This window comes from Panicum virgatum, chromosome 7K, assembly GCF_016808335.1.
Source record: "Panicum virgatum strain AP13 chromosome 7K, P.virgatum_v5, whole genome shotgun sequence".
NCBI classification, from domain to species: domain Eukaryota; kingdom Viridiplantae; phylum Streptophyta; class Magnoliopsida; order Poales; family Poaceae; genus Panicum; species Panicum virgatum.
Window position 1 is genome coordinate 44,749,748 of NC_053142.1, and position 18,519 is coordinate 44,768,266.

At 42.5% G+C, this 18,519-nt stretch overlaps 1 protein-coding gene across 4 annotated transcripts; it reads right to left on the bottom strand.

The window, feature by feature from the left end:
• Nucleotides 1-1,814: 1,814 nt before the first annotated feature.
• Nucleotides 1,815-18,036, bottom strand: LOC120641562 (importin-9-like). 4 transcript variants are annotated; one of them, XM_039917735.1, is made up of 33 exons: nt 17,668-18,036; nt 16,712-16,773; nt 16,484-16,576; nt 15,629-15,800; nt 14,581-14,696; nt 14,391-14,477; nt 14,187-14,303; nt 14,037-14,100; nt 13,813-13,955; nt 13,440-13,487; nt 13,304-13,372; nt 12,632-12,707; nt 12,158-12,288; nt 9,287-9,346; nt 8,338-8,377; nt 8,203-8,267; nt 8,073-8,134; nt 7,861-7,984; nt 7,732-7,789; nt 7,517-7,629; nt 6,975-7,052; nt 6,822-6,884; nt 6,605-6,700; nt 6,080-6,189; nt 5,541-5,730; nt 3,809-3,923; nt 3,599-3,711; nt 3,438-3,515; nt 2,836-2,913; nt 2,625-2,756; nt 2,494-2,547; nt 2,337-2,417; nt 1,815-2,252 (listed from the first exon to the last, which is right to left on the bottom strand). In XM_039917735.1, exons 1-33 carry the CDS (start codon nt 17,795-17,797, stop codon nt 2,202-2,204), a joined length of 3,069 nt encoding a protein of 1,022 aa, XP_039773669.1. In that variant the 5' UTR covers nt 17,798-18,036; the 3' UTR covers nt 1,815-2,201. The 4 variants fall into 4 exon arrangements, with proteins under 4 accessions (XP_039773669.1, XP_039773668.1, XP_039773671.1 ...); XM_039917734.1 differs by having other exon boundaries at nt 8,338-8,407; nt 17,668-18,035; XM_039917737.1 differs by having other exon boundaries at nt 8,338-8,407; nt 14,581-14,908; nt 17,668-18,034.
• Between the last annotated feature and the right edge of the window lie 483 nt (nt 18,037-18,519).

An 18,519-nucleotide genomic window follows, 5' to 3' on the forward strand; every position in this document is an offset into this window, starting at 1 on the left:
GGATGTGCTTTGTCACTTAATAAGGAAAGCGGCAGATGAGCAGATGTTACAACCACTTGCTAGAAGGGCATTGCAACATAGGATCTCCTTATATACAGATGATGTTGTGCTTTTCTTGAGGCCTTCGGCCAGTGATATTGCAATTACTCTAGATATCCTACAGCTCTTTGGTAATGCTTCGGGGCTCACAACTAATCTCCAAAAAAGTAGTGTTCTCCCCATACAATGTACTGAAGATGACAATTCATTCTTACAAGAATCCCTGCCATGTCAGATCTCTGAATTCCCGTGTAAGTATATGAGAGTTCCTCTCTCTCCTCACAAGATCACTAAAGCACAAGCACAGCCCATTGTGGAGAAAATAGCAGACAGACTCCCAAGTTGGAAGGCTGATTTGCTCACCAAAGCTGGTAGAATGATCTTGGTGCAGTATGTGCTCACTTCAATGCTCATCTACATTCTCTTGGCACTCGAGCTACCACCTTGTGTTTTAAAGGCAAACGACAAGATAAGAAGAGGTTTTTTTGTGGAAGGGCAGAAAAGATGCTAGAGGAGGGCACTGTCTGCTTGCTTGGCCAAAGGTCACAAGACCAATCTGTTTGGGAGGGCTTGGCATCTCTGATCTCTAAAAATTAGGGTCAGCCCTGAAACTCAGGTGGCTTTGGCTGCAGAAAACAGAGCCTGAAAAGGCATGGGCCTTCTTCCCCGTCCAAGCCCAGCCCCAGCTTCAAGCCTTCTTTGCAATGGCTGTTGAAACAATAATTGGAAATGGAAAAAATACTCGTTTCTGGTTGGATAGATGGTTGTTGGGGCAAAGCTTAAAACAGACCCTGCCACATTTGTTCAGTGCAATTGCAGTAAGAGCAAGAAGGAGAACAGTCTATGATGCTATCTCTGGTAGAAGATGGATTTCAGATATTAAAGGAGCTTTGAATATGCAGGTTCTGATTGAATATCTCCACCTGTGGGACCTTCTTTCCAATATTGAACTACAGGCTGGGGTGGACTACACACATATTTGGAGGTTCTCAACTACTAGGGTATACTCCACCAAATCAGCCTATGAGGCCTTATTCATTGGAGCCACTCAGTTTGGTTCATGGGAAAGAATTTGGAAGAGTTGGGCTCCAAGAAAATGCAAGTTCTTCATGTAGACTGTGGCCCATAATCGATGTTGGACAGCAGATAGACTTGCTAAAATGGGCCTTAACCACCCACCGAAATGCCCACTCTGTGATCAGGTTGGAGAATCAATTGATCATTTGTTGGTCTCTTGTGTTTTCACCCCGCAATTTTGGTTCTGCATCCTGCAGCAATTTGGGCTGCAAGCTGTTGCGCCACGGTTGGATGAACACTATTTTATTGATTGGTGGGCAAGAGCAAGCAGCAGGTTTTCTGGTCAGGTTAAAGAGGGAGTTGATTCCATCATCATCCTTTTAGAGAAGATGTTCAGCAGTGGTCTGTAGCTGGGGCTCGAGGAGTTTCTTATCTCCTTGCCCTACCTCCTAGATGCCTTGGGCAGGTGGTGTGTGGTCTGGTCTTATAGTAGTTTGTGTGTTGAGAGAGTTTATTTTCTTTTAGGGTGTGTTACAAACCCTCTATCCCTGTAACATTTTTTGTTTCTCTATCCCTGTAACATTTTTTGTTTTTCGGGAGACTCTTTCCCTCCTTTTTATCTTCTTAATATATTGATGCGCAAATCTCCTACGCGTTCGGGAAAAAAAAAGATGATAGTGCAAAAAAGAATAAATCTCATGGTTAGACAGCTAACTTAATCAAAGCATAACCTTTAAGCGTGCCAACCAAACATACCGTAAGATCGCAACCAATCCATATACTTTAAACAAAGCCAATGAAACAAGGCCCTTCCGGAGAACTTCAACGTCAAGAACACATGAAGTTGTGAATTCTTCAGGGAACTTAGGCTTGACAAACCGGGTACGATTCCCAACATCACCCCACCCGGTACAACAAATGCATACATGGCTAGCTACATCTTGTACACTTTAAATTCAAAAAACGAAGAAGATAAAGAAACCTACACTGACAAAACCTCGCAACGCCAGCTTCAGAGCTGGATCAGTTTTACAGCAATAAGCTATAAGCTACAACAAGCATGAAAACCACACTACTAAACGACTTGCTCACTAGTGCCAAGAAATATAAGGCCGAAACCAAAAAGGGAGGCTTCAACCAACGGATCACTTCCTCAAAACCTTTTCAACAGCTGATCTCTGTGAATCTGATAGGCCCTGTAAGTAATGTTGATCGGTACATTAAACCAGAGAACATTCATTTCAACTTACAGTGCAAAGGAACCGGTCAATGACATTTACCTGGCAGAGATACTCAAACAGTGGTCGATCATTCTCCCACAGGTTGGTAAATATGTTTGTCAGAAAAACTGCTAACTTCACCTGCGCCAGACATATTATTTCACTTTGGCTTCACCTAATTCAAAAATCAAGAGAGATTTTCGCAGTGAAAACAAACCTCGTTAAGAGGGTCATTTTTTGTCAGATCATTGTCATAGCTGTCATCCTCATCCTGTTGTACAACTGGAGGTAAATATAGTGTAAATATGAAAATAATTACCAAGGGTGCAAGATCTGTTGCTAACAAACCTCATCAAAAACTTTAGCCATAGCATTTAGATGTTCAACTGATGGATTCGCATTTGAAGGAACTGATGCTGAGTATATGATATCATCAGCAATACTAGTGTTACCATTCTGCACTTCTTCCCAATCACTATCCTGAAATGCCAAAATTTGGAACTTAGAATAAAACAGAATCTCAGTTAGAGATTTAAATTATGAGATGCAGTGTAGAAACCTCTTCGCATTCATCATCACTACCACCACCAATCTGCTCCTGAATTTCAGCTAAAGTATCTGCTAACAGTGAGAAGATCTGCATGATCATTCAAAAATGATAGAAATGAGAAGATCTGCTATGAAAAAGTTAGTTGAGGGTGGATATCACATTAAGATTTAGTTACAAAATACATAAATGTGCTGTTTATTGCAACATATGCCACATTCACTTGCTTCAGTTTGGATGATTTTGGAATTTCAGCCATGCTTCAGGTAGCTCATGAGAATCTCGCCACATTTTTTCTAAGTAGCTGATATATGGAACCAGGTTGGCAGAAAAGGCATCTGGTCATAAGTGTGGCTGCAAGCCAAAGAGCCACCTGAGTTGGCCCAACTTGCTTAATTCAAAGTGTGATGAAGTTTGGCAAGATGAGGCTACAAACCAAATCTGTTGGGTAAATTCTGTAGCTTTTTCCCTGGGGGTTTTAGCCCTCTATGGTGACGACGATGATGATTTTGATAATATTGCAATAGTAGGAATTTTCCCTACTGTTTTCTTTTCAAAATAAAAGGACAATGGCAAGTAACATCAGTGCTTCCTTCCTGGATATCAACTATTACCTTAGCCGGTAGTGGAATCTTGGTCCACTGATCAGGAGCCACCCGAGCCTTTGATCGTGTGGTTATACCTGTACTAGTCTGCATATTTCTGGGTCAGACTCCAATATAACTTTTATCAGGCAAAGCATTAACAGTTGAACACAAATTCCTAGCAACATTACCTTAATAAGATGCCCTTGAACTTCAATCTTAGATAGCTCAGGATGACGAGTTGAAATGAGAAGAGCTAATGCAGTTGTTGTTACCTTTATCTGGTAGGCTCCCTGAATTTCGCCTATAAAAGATATTTTCCAGGAACCATATTCAGGGAAACAAAAAAAGGTAAATTAAATTCAGTATTCAGTATATGATACTGCCATGTGAACACTTGCCTTGTAGTTGTGACCATACTGACATAATATAAGCAAGTGAATTGTCATTCCCCTGGGCAGGGATAGAAAGCAAGAGATTGATGAACTGATCAACATTTGGTACACTCAGATGTACCTGCAGCAGGCAGTAAATGTCACTTTTCCCCCTCTGGAATACACTCCCAATGTAGTAACAGAATAATAATAATAAAGCTCGACCGACCGCCCCTGTGGCATTATAACTGAGAAGAAACCTCAGCCAGACTGCCCAAGAAAACCCCGGAACTCCGGCTTCACCCTATAGGTCCGCACCATAACCTGGGGCGACCACGACCCACTGGGTTGGCGACCAATGCAACTAACCCCTGGTGGTGGGAGGGCCCAAAACAACCACAGGTGCCACAGGCCGGTGCCCTGCCACTATTTTTTGGGTGGCCTACAAGCGGATTTTTTTTTATGCCACCAGGATTTGAACCCTAGTTCGTGTCTCCCTCAACTGGGGAGGCAGGGAGCTTACCATTACACGATCAAGAATACTAACAGAAAAAAAGGTTGCCTGAGAGGCTGAGACATTGCATTGAAACTGGGCAGTGATCAAATCAGCTGGGTCACTGGTTCAACGGACACTAGTCTCTTAATATTATATTATTAGTTTTGAGACTACTTCGTTGTAAATTATTTCAAAGAAATAGGAAACATGATTCAGGGTGTTAGCTACTACGGTAGTTTTCTGAATTTATACTTCAACCGTATTTTTAAAATTTTAATAAACTAATTATATACTATGAAGCTATTTTTTCAAAAGAAATCTAATGAGATTATTTTCATGTGCAAAATCCAAGTAGATTTCTAGTTTATGCATGATTAGACTTAATGTTTAACCACAGTTCCTATGGAAACCTTTTATAGCTATAGATAAACCTTAAATTTGTTGCGGTGCACTATTCCTTTCATGTAATTTGCTGAGACCCAGAAAAAACTGGTTTGCTGGTGGATACTGGCCCTTTTCATAATCTGCTGCTGGACACGGCCTGCAGCAAATGAACCAAATTGTGCATATTTGGTGCAGGATACTAAAAAGTGTTCGTTGGTAATTTACTAGAGGAAACATGTCCACCTGCAAAACCATGTTTTAAGTGTTTCTCAGCAGAGGCCACAGATTAATGGTGTTCTGCTGCAATTTTTGCATAAATCAAAACATTCACGTATGGTTGCATTTGATGAGAACTAGTCAAGAGGGAGTTACATGTATAAGACCACTATGAGAGAACAAGGAGAGCTCTCACATAAGTATAGTAATCAATCAGACTGAGCTAGTAGCAAAATGTGGGGCAAAACAACTGGAGAAGCAAAGACCAAAAGCAATGGCACAGAAGAGGATGCTGTGAAACTTGTGCCTGGACTGTACTACCTGTGCTAAGCCTAACTGGAAACGATTGTTGCACTTCAAAGCAGGGGCAAGAACACCAAAAAACAAGAAAAAAAGTGCAATGAGGGGGGAATAAAAATTGTAAAGTAGCATCCAGGCTTAAAGCCGTGAAAACAAACATTTAACAACCTGTGCTAAGCCTAACTGGAAATTCGATTTATTCATTTTTTGCCATTAATAATGTCCAAACAAGTCGTATAAACTTGGCTGAAGCGAATTAAGGGCACATCTTGAAAAAGTTAAGTAAAAAGAGCCATCCTTAATACTAGAGACTTAATCAAGCTAGAGAGAGGGAGGAGGGGTGAGCAAGAGATGTGAACTTACTAGCCTGGCTATTATAACAATAAGCGAGCTTTTCAATCCTGCAATGCTGCTTGTTTGCATTCGTCTCACAATAGCAGCAATAAGATCCGGTATGTAGGGAGATAAGTGTGAAGGCATTTGTAAAATGAGTTGCAAAACGAAGCTTCCAACAAAGAGTGATACAGAACTTTCTAACGCTGGATCTAAGAGCCTGGAAAACCATTACAGAACCATAGAATCAGTATACAGTAACAAAAAAAAAGAATACTTAAAATATCTGGACATGGTGTACGCTGGCTCATTGTCTCTGTGCAAATTCTGGTGTTCTTTTAATCTTCTGCGGAGAATTATGATTCTATTTCAATGCAAAACTCCATTTCAAACAAATAGTTGCTGTTGCAATCAGAATTGCAGTGCAGAGGAAACAAATATGAGTTCCTAGCATAAGGTGAAAGATGGATCCTGCAATGTGTTTCTTTAGGATATGTCCCTGGTCACTAAGATGGTTGTCTAATGGGCGTAATGCTGTCTATGATACTGATTTCGAGTTTCGACATTACCTTGAAGCAGCATCAAGTAGCATCTTCAGTGTACGTCCTTGTTCACCACTCCAGACAAGCAACTCCTCCCGGCCACCTGATATGAATGCTGCCAAGCATTCTGTCGCATTCTAATTGAGAGTAGCTAATATTAGGAACACATCTCCAAACAAAGTAGGTTAGCTACTACATCCATTTCGCAATATTTGCCTGGTACATACACCTAGAGGCACAAAATTGAAGTAAACCTTAATAGAATTGAATCATTCTTGATCTTATAGATACTGAGTACAAGTTTCGAACAAGTTTAATAAATTGTACTCATAATATGCCTACTACGTATGCAGACCAGATAACTACTGTCATACATGTTATGAATAGCACTTGTATTCATTATGAGGGCTCTAGGCCCGAATATATACATGTACAGGTATTAGGAAATATACACAAAACCCCTTATACAACGGGGAAACTACAAAAGATACAAATACATCTAACAATACAGAGGGAATACTGAATGTACAACTGAATAGTTTTAGCACGTACCTGCATCTCTCCATGGTCTTCACTTTCAAGAACAATTTGAACAGTAGAAACAAAGCATGTGTCAAAGACTGCTTTAACCACAACAGTTGGAGCATTCTGGAACATGCAAAGCAGGATTAAGATAAAGTTGATAAGTTCATTAAAATAAACCATAAATACTTAATAATAAATAATTTGCATTTCACTTCATAGAACTTTGAAGATGTAACAGACATACTTTGAGTACCATCGTCAACAGGTCCAGCGAACCTGCAACTAGTCCATCCGGCTGGATCTTAGGCTAGCAAAACGACCAGAAATTAGAATTGCAAAATGCTGACAAACACAGAAGAACAATGATAGTGATGTGTAAACTGGCATTGCATCTTACTTTCCCTAAAATGGATCCAATTGTTGGGAGGATTCGAGATACAAGTGGCTGTAAGCATCCAGGAGCATTCTTGATGGCCTAAAAACTAACAAATCATGTCAAACGTAACTTTAAGGAGTTCGAAAGCCAAGAAAAAACAAATTGTACAGCCTTCTGCTAACAAATGATAACAGGTGCACAGGAAACCTTTGTGGAATGACATAAAATACTGTGTAGAGAAACAAACAGAAACCATCCTGAAAAGCAAAGACTTTGCTTTGAGGTTGCAGTAACATGCTCATCTAAAATAACATGCAGTAACATGCATTAATCATTTGGACAAAAAAGAAGTAAATCACTACATTAATATTGATTCATTCAGCAATTCTTGTTTCTGGTCAGCTCCCCAATGCACAATCTAAAAGAACTATAGACAGAACGGTTCTCAAAAACACCAAGTAAAAATGAAGTGAGACTTAAGGTAATATACATATGTGAATAATCAGTTAAAAAAGAAAAAAAGTGGATGGGTGTGGGACTATCCAGTTTTGACGAGAACATACCTCTAGAACTTCTATAGCATCAATACTGATGAATGGGTCAGAAATGTGTTGAGCCCAAACATCTAGTATGATAGGGGAAATGATGGGCTCGATTAAAGTTGATTGTTCTCCACCTACATTATCACATGAAAAATTTCCAGCTCAAAATGCAAAGCGTCAATACATCATATGGCATCCTTTTGCTAGAAAATGGATTGATAAACATGCTGACAGACCAGATTTGATGGCTGATTGGAGGGTTTCTAGAACAAGATGCAGTGTTTCATCAGATGCCTGTAAAAACTCCATTCAGTCATGTCTTTTAAAGAATAATGACAGGTAATTGTGTACATAAAAAAAACTACCTGCCGCAGAAGATCAACAAGAGATGAGAGTATGCCCATAACATTGGGCTGAATCAAATCCTGATCGGATTCTGGTAAAAGTTGGGCTAGTGCCCTACAAGCGCCAACTTTAACTGGGGATGGCCTGCAACATAAATAAACCAAAGATAAATGGAACATTCTCCTTGTGAGTTCAGTCAAAAATTGTAAGACAAAAGAATTATAGGCCTTACACATCTGAGGCGATCGCACGAGCAGCATAGCTTAGATACTGTTCACTGACTTCCTTACTTATCTGACATGTTTTTTCGAATTAAGCTTGCTGAAAATCAAGCAAAACAAAAGCAGGGGGGAAAAACTTACCACTGACGAAAACTTAGCCACGATGGAGAATGCACGCGCATGAAGAAATGGATACTGATGCACCCCTAAAACTCAAAAACTCAGTAATAAAACAGGGACACAAAGAACTCCCCACCCTAGAGTAAAGAAAGATACCTGTTACCATAATGTCAGTTAGCATTTGCTCAAGTAAATCCTGCACATTGTATTTTGCAAAACCAGAATCCTAAGAAGCAGAAAGCAATTCATAAATAAGAGAAGCGGACGATTTAGTCATTTAAAAAGGAACATAAAAATGCAATGGAAGCCTCTCTACTTCACCCACTAGAGCAATAAGCCACTTCATTTAAAACGAGCATTATAATATGTTATACTATTCAAGAATGTTACAGGCAGGTGCTTCCATTAGAGCAGACAGAGATGGCATGAACTGTTAAATCTGCCTGATGGAAACATCCATGCGAGGTCATATAACATGCATTGACTTACAACAAGCATTGACCCATTTCCGTAACTATCATGGTTTTAGTCATTTAAAAAGAAATAAATTACAACCGAGGCCTATGTTCTTTGCCTCTTAGAGCTACTTCATTAAAAAAAGCATTTATGAGCTCTTATGCTATTCAGCAACACAACATCCAAGCTCCTAAACAAGACTACCAGAGGCACAGGACAATGCAAGGGCAAGCTGAACTAAGTATCCTCAAGTTTTGAACCTTTACTATAAAATTGGGGTGGCTTCCTCCAGGAAATTTGGCTGTCTCCATTGAAGGGCATGCATGGAAATGCCATGGTCACAAAAAGAGAAGTGTCCCAATCAAGTCCATGGTATCCACTTATTAGATCTTTAAGCAGTTGTATTTATCATTATTTAATGACATGTGCAAATGGTATCAGCTAGTTCTTCATCAATAAACTTCATTGCATCGTTATTTTGTTTTGCTTTCAAAAATCCACAATAAATACTAATGGTCAAATAGAAAGCCCTAAAATGCGGAAACAAGACCCTTTGTGAACCAAGGGGGCTAAAATCTTGCACCAAATACTAAGAGAAAATCAGTTGTTAACAAACTGCTCAGCAGGACTAAAAGAAGTATAAACCAACCTGCGCTTCACACAACTGTTCTGACAGTGAACCTAGAGCAAAAAGCGATGCTTCATGTAGCTGCCACAGGAAAAATGCTGCATTAGATATCAGCAACAGAAAGTGTCTTGAGCATAATACCAGCAAAGTTAAATAGAATGTTTGGGTGTGTAGGAGGGAAGATATGCGTATAATGGATGGATTGTATTAGCTTGAGGCCTCGGCCGGTATATATAAGAGTACAAGACTTGGGGTGCAAGGCAACCCCACCGGATATGTATGGCAGTCCGGATACAATATCTAAACTACCAAATATACTTTAACATCCCCCCGCAGTCACAGCGTGAGCACTGCAGACAGTGAGACTGGAGGAGAAGCCGAAGGTAGGAACCGACGGACTGACATCCCCCCGCAGTTGTAGCGTCGGCGCAATGCGGATGCTGCGACTGGAGAGAACCGGCGAGAAACTCATGCGGATGGTAGCCCTTTGTGCTGATGTCGAGATAGCCGAGTTGAAGAAGCCATGGTCGAAGATGCTGTGCGTAGAGTAGCTGTGGTCGACGTAGAGATGTCGAAGTTGCCGAAGACGAGGTAGCCGCACATGAAGCCACGGGGGCACAAGGAGGCGCCATGGTGGTGGCGTAATGGAGAAGACGCCGGAGACGAAGATGGCGACGCGTCGAGGCAGTCGTAGAGGGAGCGATGCCAAAGTCGATGCAGTCAGGCCATCAGGCGACACATGCCCGAGTTTGCCAGGCTCGGGAACGCATCGGGGACAATGGGCACGCACCGGTGTTGCCAATACCGGAGGTGCAAGGGAGGATGCACAACCAGACGCAGCAGAGAAGGCCTCCATGGCGGTCGCAGGCGCAGAAGAAGGCGAGGTAGAAGGTGCCAACGCCTGCTGTTGCTGGAGTAGACGAAGTAGTCGGGGACGAGATGGCGACGCTGGCGACGTGGTTGTGCTAGACGAAGCGATGAGGGGAATCCAGACTTTCTAGCACAAGGCCGAAGTGATCCGGATGACGCGGCGGCGGTGCTCGAAGGAGACGGCGAAGAACTCGTACAGCTTGACAAAGACCATGCGCGAAAGACGCGCAGATAGAGTCGACAGCATGTAGATGCAACGGCGAGGACGACAATAGGCGGCGACGCTGCTGCCCGAGGAGGCGACGCAGCGGCAGCCCTCTTGCTTGGCGAAGCATCACGCGATAGACGACAAACGTCTCAGGAGGGTGGTTCGCGCGATCGGTTGATCAGGCCGACGGCGTGCGAGGCGAAGACAACGATGGCGAAGGCGATGTCGAAGGTGGAGCCTCCCGATCGGTGGTGGCGAAGACGAGCCGACGTAGGTCGACGTGCAGACGAGGGGGCGCGGCACAAGCAAGCGTTCCGGTTACGCCGCAGGCCACGCCGGCAACACAGTCGAAGGAGATGAGGAAGTCGGTGTTGTCGAAGCCGATGTCGATGATGCGCAAGTCGACGGCGGTGGGCGATGGGGACGCAAACCCGATCACAGATCGGGAAAAAGAAAACAACAGCAACAACCGATCAGGAAGGCGACAGGGCGCTGGTCCGTGGGCGGACGACGGGGTGGCGCGGATCAGGCGAAGCGACGGTGGAGCGACGCGGATAGGACGGAGCGACGGCCACCGGCGAAAAGGACCCGTCCAGGCCTCCTCCACCATGAATAAGGGTGCGGCCACCACCACGGTGGCGCGCTGCATCGGCAGCGAGGAGTGCAGCCGCCACCACGACGGCTGCGCGGAAGGGAGGGCCCAGCCGGCGGCGTGAAGGAGGGGCGCGACCGGCGGCACAGCGATGAGGTCTTCGATCTACTGGAGCTTGACGACACGACGACAGGCGGCGGGATCAGATGGATCCATCGCAGACTCGAGGACGATGACGAACACGGCGGTCAGAGGGACCGGCCGCGCATCTAGGAGGGTGCTGCCCCCGGCGGAGATGGATCTCTCCGGGGGCGCGTGGCGGCGGCGGAAGCTAGGTCTAGGATTAGGAACCCTAGTCTCGTGATACCATGTAGGAGGGAAGATATGCGTATAATGGATGGATTGTATTAGCTTGAGGCCTCGGCCGGTATATATAAGAGTACAAGACTTGGGGTGCAAGGCAACCCCACCGGATATGTATGGCAGTCCGGATACAATATCTAAACTACCAAATATACTCTAACAGGGTGATTATGTAATAATCAGAATATTTAAAATATAAAAATAGTTTATGCTAAACAAAACTTAGACTTAAATTTGGCACATTTGGAAAATAAGGAATGGACATATCTTTGAGAACTGCCCAACAACCCTCAGCCTGTGGAAAGGAAATTTCAAAAGTGAATGCTTCATACAAGCTCATCGAATGAAAGACTCTCTGAAGACCCCCTTCTTAATTTGGTCCAATAGCTTGACTTAGTTCCATCTGTCTGTATAGCTCGTAGATAGCTCTTAAGTTTTTGTCTAGTTGTTGCTCCCTTTTGCTTCTTCTTTTATTTGTACAGGTGTACTGTATTCTTAACTTTTGGCGTTTTCTTTTTTTCTAAATAAAATCTTACAGCGGGGGCCTCCCTCGCTGTTTTCAGTTCAAAAAAACTTACTTAAAGAGCACTGATGAATATGATAAGCAAGAAACTGAAGTGCTGAATTAAATCTAGTGGGTTTAGTGCTGCAGTTTCCGTCAGTGTGCAGTGTTTTGGGACTAGTTTAGCTAGTTTGTCTGCAGTGTCCTCCATTTTAACCCGGTTTTCCATAATTAACCGAACATTGTACGGTATACGGTTTGGCTTCGATTCCCCTAATATGAGGCAACTTCTTAAATGATTCGGCAGTGCTCCTGCCTTGCGTTAAAAAAAATCAAATCTATAAACTGAAAACTCACTCTCCACCAGTCGGCAGAACCTGCTTGTTTTGATTCTTGAGATTCATGAAAACGCATTTTTGAAGCTTCCAAAATTGAATTGATTCCATAATCTTCATAAGCAGTTACTATCTCTTCCAGCAAAAGAGACCCTGAAAACCGAAAAGATGTGAGGAAGCACTGCAGCCAAGTGAATAACAATTACCAACTGAAAGGGTCTCTACCATACAAAAACAATGTGAAAGAAAGGCATCTTTGAACAATGCTGCAATGCAGTCAGTACTATTTGATAGATGCAATACAGTAGTAACAGAAATTAAGTTCATTAACAGCTTCTGTCAACATTATGGTTCATAGAGAGAGAAAAAATACTGGTAAGCAGCATTGCACTTTTAATAAAACCAATCAAGTTAACAAAAAATATATGGATGTGCAGCTCTCCTGCGCGTTTGAGAAAAAAAAAAGTTAACAAAAAATCAATTTTGCAGTTTGTACCAGACACACGACAGCTATAAGTTACGTCATCCTCATCAGCAACATACTGGTTAGCATCACGAGACCACCTTTGCACCTAGAAAAACAAAACAAGCAAATCTGTAACTAATAGGTTGGAAAACAGAAAAAATGAAAAAGGTAACATACAGAATAACTAGCACACAAACTGTTTACAAGAGGCATACACTGATACATCATCTGTTCTTTCTCAAATAACGTGTTAAGAAGAAACATAACTCCATTTCTCTAAATTGACTCTTATCATATTTACTGTATGCTGCACTGTATCATTGTGCAAAGCTCAATCTCTTTGTTTGTTGGCCATTATGATTAAAGTCATGAAGTTTAGACCAAACAATGGTAGCCACGGTCACGATTAGGGGTGCAAATGAGTAACCCTTAGGTGCACCTCCAACCCTCTGTAGTTCAAAATATTGTACTAGTTTTTCAAAATGGAATCCTATTTTGGAGAAGTAGTACAAAATTTTGAACTAAAGAGGGTTGGAGGTGCCCCTAAGGGTCGCCCATTTGCACCCCTAGTCACGATTCAATAGGCATGTGGCCTGCTTCTTTGTGTCTTTAATAAAGTGCAAAGGTCTGAAACATGATTCAAATCAAAAAGAACAAAGGAAGCAACGTCAAAATAGTTGCAGTGTTTCAGCAAGTGCATACCTGTTCTTCAGTTATTTGTTGAAAGGCTATCGTATAGTATGCTAGCTCCTTTATGTTTCCCCCAATGACCTAGTGGAACAACAATGAGAATCAATACAAATACATGATGCACAAAACAATAATTAGAAAGGCATACCTTTCCTAATCTAGAATTCCCCACAATTGTTGTCCATAGCTCAAATAACTGCAAAAGGTGGGAAACTGGGAATGTCAAGAAACAGTGGCAAATAACCTGCAGTAGAAATTAGCAGGAAATGGTAGGCAAAAAAGTATCAGCAAAAACAAAAAGGAAAGAATTGGAGAGAATTCCTTGTACACCATTAAACTAAATTGAAGGGAATCAGTCATTTTAGCGCTAGATAACAGAAATTTCATGGTATCCTGACGGTAGTGCCATGTAGGGAAACAAGCAATTGTAGTAGTGGCCCAAAAGGTTCATAGCTCCTTTGGTGGTAGGTCGGGTATTTCAAAAAATTTCAATGGCCTACAGGGAATTGCCTCAGAATTACCTGAATCTCAAAGGACTCAAGACTTCTTTCACTACCATCAGAATCATAGTTAATAGAATCTAGTTCCTCCAAACCTTGAATGGATGACAGGTGATAGATCTTGAACGACGAAACAAATGTCTGCCACAGTGATGGAAGAATGGCTGTACAAATTCTACATTTTATCAGGAAAGCAAAGGTGTACAATCAAACTACTACGCAAAATATGAAGTGTGTATACTTGCCAGAAATTTTAGCTTCAGGCAGTCCAGGAAAGTTCTGGACAAGCTGAAGTAAACATTTCAGCACCTGAGGATAAGACAAGAATAAGAATCGCTACTAAATATAAGTGATGCATGCATTCAATCTCAACAAAGGCTGTATGATGTATATACCTCCATCTGCATGCTCCAGTCATCAGGATTTTGGGACTGCACTGGGGAATTTAGAATAAGGGAGAATTGTTCTATTAGTGGATCAAGCATCGAACTCATCAAACTGGATGTATCTCTCTGCATAAAAAAATGTCATCAGATTCCACAATGTGAAGAACAGCAAAAAGAACTTAATAGTATTATAGTATACAAAAAATAACCTACCTTATAAACACCACTCATTGATCCGAGCATGGAAATACATGAATGGACTATTGCAAGAGCCTTAGCACGAAGAGAATTTTCATATAGCTGTTTTCATGGGCCAAAGCAAATGAAATTGTCTTCTTATCAATTTGTCACAAGGAAATGGACAACAAGAATAGAAATAATAGAAGAGGTGATATGGACATACATGAGGAGATGATATTATTCTATAGAGTGACGGGAATAGCTCTGGCACTAACTTCGGAATACATGTATCATCTAGATCATCCGACAAAAGGGCTAGGCATCTTAATGCTCCACGAACTGAAAAAAAGAGTTGAAGATTATAACAGGAAACTACGTAACTCATGTATTTTTCATATGCAGTATTTCAGTACATAACACAGTTAGAAACACTGTCCTTGATCCATGACAGCATCCTAAGATGAGGTTATTCAGATTCAGGCTGCACTGAATCTCCAAAGCGAAGACAACAGGAAGATGAGGCAACAGGGCAGGATATGAAGTAAACCAGCCTGTAAAGCATGGAGTCGAAGGACGACACTCGAGATGTGACAATGCCACAAATACTTGAATATTTTTCTATACTAGGAACGTAATAGGAAACATTAATCATGCACGAACTTATCAGTGCAACCCAAGCAACATCTGAGAGTATGGCCAAAGAAGATCCAAGTCAACAAAACAATCTCACTTCCCACAATATTTCTCCAATCCACACCTACAAAACAACTCCCATTCTTCTAGCCTTCCTCCCCATCCCCCTCCAGTGTCAAGGAGGGGCAATGGCTTCTGCATAACTAACAGCAGAGGTTGACAATTTATGCTTCCCAAGAAAAATAAGTTGAGGCCATATTTGGCACTGCTCAGATTAAACTGTAAGAAGATTAAGCCATTCCAAAAGGGAACAGGATCTGGAACTTATAAGAAAGCATCCCAAATGGGTGTAGCTTTGGAAGCTTCTTATAAGCCCATCTTTTTTGTACTGAGAAGCAAAAGCAAAAACCACTCTCCACCAGATTCTTCGAAGCTAGATTCACAAAGAACTATGATCACCAAAACAGGGTATTCATCTGGTCAGTTATCTAAGGAAACAACCCAATTGGGGACTTATGCGTGTTAGAGGCTGACAACATCAAATTTTAAGCTTCAGGCCCATAAATACACCCCTTAAAACAGCTGCATACCCTGATACCCTCATTTCAATATATCATAAGCAACAAAAAATTATTTACCTCCATTCCCGTTGTTTTGGTCGCTGATTAACTTCAAAAGAAGGGGAAGTAACTCAGGCCAGTCTTCAGGCCAATCTTGTTGCCCAATAGCTGCTACAGCCATGCTGATAGCAGTACGAATCTTCCCATGAGAGTCATCCAGTGAGGTAAGCAGGAGCTGCCGTATGACCACCTGAAGAAAATAACATTGAAAACATTGTGATACAAACACAGTACAGGTATACAACATTAAGACTTAATAATTCAAATGGTAGTTTATTGTTCTTGGCTTCTTGTAATGTACATATACAAGAACAAAAGCATTAATTACAATAACGGATGCTCAAGGGAGATCAAAAGGGTGCCTTGTCTATTTGCGTGCAAGAAAATCATCCTCTTCACAAATGGAAGGATGTCTCTGCTGGCCCGGAAAAAGGAACCTTAAAAAGTTTAATCTTCCTTCATATAAAGTAAAAGCATTGCTCAAGAACATCATGCAGAATTGTCTAGATGGTATCAAAGTAATCAACCCATCACCTATATTTTCTTAATCAGTGGGAAGGTTCCCAACTATCCTCCTAGAAATTAGCATCAATTCCAAGATCAAAAGGTTGAATGAAGCATCACCAGTTGTAATTGGAAAGAAAATGGCAGGTCCGGGTTGCATACTTCTAAAGCACTTCCCATTCTTGCATTCTTTCTAACTTGCAACCTTTCAAATAATGAGCACGGTAATTGTGATTAAAGAATAAATGGAAATTATTTCCATATTCTCGGGCACACCAAGGAAGCAATGTAAAAAAGATATCAAGGGCATGCTCCCACTTGAGTCCTATTTTTCTTTACATATAAAGCATTAAATGTATGCTATGGTACCTTTTCTGAAGCGGAAACAACAGGGGGCACAAAATTATCTTCATCTTCTTGCCAATGCTGCTTGATGAACTGCTTTAGCAAGACAGCAGCAAGGTAGAAGGTTGTTAAGGAAAAACAAGAAACAAAAGCTAGTCCAACTCATGAAAAAGGCAACTGGCAAAAATACAGCATGCAACAGAAAGTTCTGATGCAATAAAAAAAAACGTGTGTAGATGGCTGCAAGGATATCTGACGTAAACCAAATGGGATCTCCTTGTTGATTGTGACTTTTGTAAGGGCAGCTCCGTATCCTGTGAAAACATTACAGAAAAAGAAAAAACAGGCTATTGTCAGTCAATGATAGTAAACTGGAAAAAGCTTTCACTTCATCTGTCAAAGAATGGTGAGGGATTCAAATCAATTCCCCGTCAGTTGGGTAGCAAAAGGTTTCAACCTGATTGGCCAATTATTGACAGATGTAAAAACCAACTGGAATTGGATAGGTGGAGCTGATTGCTAAGAAACCAAAATGTATTGTTAATACTTGCAGTTACGTATGATTTATATGATCACTACAGCTAACTACAACAGGAGGTCATGGGTGCAGATTATGCTCAGATAAATCACTTCTCAGTGCTAGAAAGACCCTCACTCCAAACTGAATGTAAAGCAGCATCAATGAAGCTATCAAGTATTATGTCAGGGCCAGGTTCGCTATTGTTTTGTTATGCTGCGAAATATACTAGGTATATGTGATTCCTCTGTTGTGGCCGCGGAATAAAGATGTTCTCGCACAGCTATTATATGTCAAATATACAAAAGTTTTGCTAGTGAGAAGCTACCTGACGAAGTGCCAATCACCTCTAGAAGCACAGGAGTGTACAAAGAGCAAAGCGATGCACTGCCGAACAGGGCAATGCTGCAGCCAGCCTGCAGCAGCAAACCAGTACTCCTAAATAACAATTCCCGGAAAACCTAGGGGGATCCCATCGCCTCCCACTTAGTGAATTGGAACACCTAGGGGCCAAATTGCACGCTCACGGTATCTACAACCGACACGCTGATAGCACGCGACCAAAACTCAACCAAAAGCAGCTCCCAGCCAACGCGTGATGCTGAATTGCCCGATACTTGAACGGCGCCCATGTTTGAATTGGGCACCCATCGCCACCGAGAGAGGGAAGGAGTAGGTGGGGGCAGCGTACCGGGAAGGAGGGAGGCCTGGCGGAGCGACTCCTCGGCGAAGGCGCGGACATCGCGCGCAGTGTCGAGCGTGGCCGTCAGGCACTCCACCAGCCATCGCTGGTCGCCGTCGGCCACGCCCCCGGCCGCCATCGGAAGTTCCGAACTGCCGAGGCGCCGACGCCGCCTAGGGTTGAGGCTCCGCGCAGAGCTCACTAACTCAGTACGAGCACACCCCTCCTCCTGATTTCGGAACGGGGGATCGCGCGGCGAGGTGGCGGTGGCGAGAGGGAGCGGCGGGATTCGGGGTTTAGGCTAGGGTTTTTATAGCGGAGAGAAAATCTGGAGGAGACGGAGCAAAAGACGAGAAGGGGGGAAGAGGGCGGACAGCCGGGAGAATGGCCACGGGGAACCGGAAAGCGGGCATTTGCAATGGGCCCGGCGTGCGCTCATTTGCCGCTGACCCCACCTGCCAGGCTGGTTGATTGACCGCCGCTTGTTTTGGTTGAACGGGCCTCCGGCCCACCACCCTCCGGTTTTTTTTTTTGAGATTATTACCACCCTCCGGTTTTCAAGGGCGCGAAAAGGACCACGGCGTGGTTTGTTTTGAATCTTGTTTAGCGATGATTGTATGTACTGTAAAGTTCGATTCGATGCCAAAGTTCTGAAAGGTGTGCTGTCCGATGAACAATGACTTAGCTTGGGACAAAGTAAAAGTAGACTTTAGACGGTGTCATTTTATGGGCCGCTCTATTACGGTCTTTAGGAACGGCACTACAGACATTCGCACCGAAAAATCCATGCTAGCATGAGACAGCGCGAGGTTTGGGCTTCAGAAGAAAAACGAGGTAGAGATTTGGGTCGTCAAGCAATCC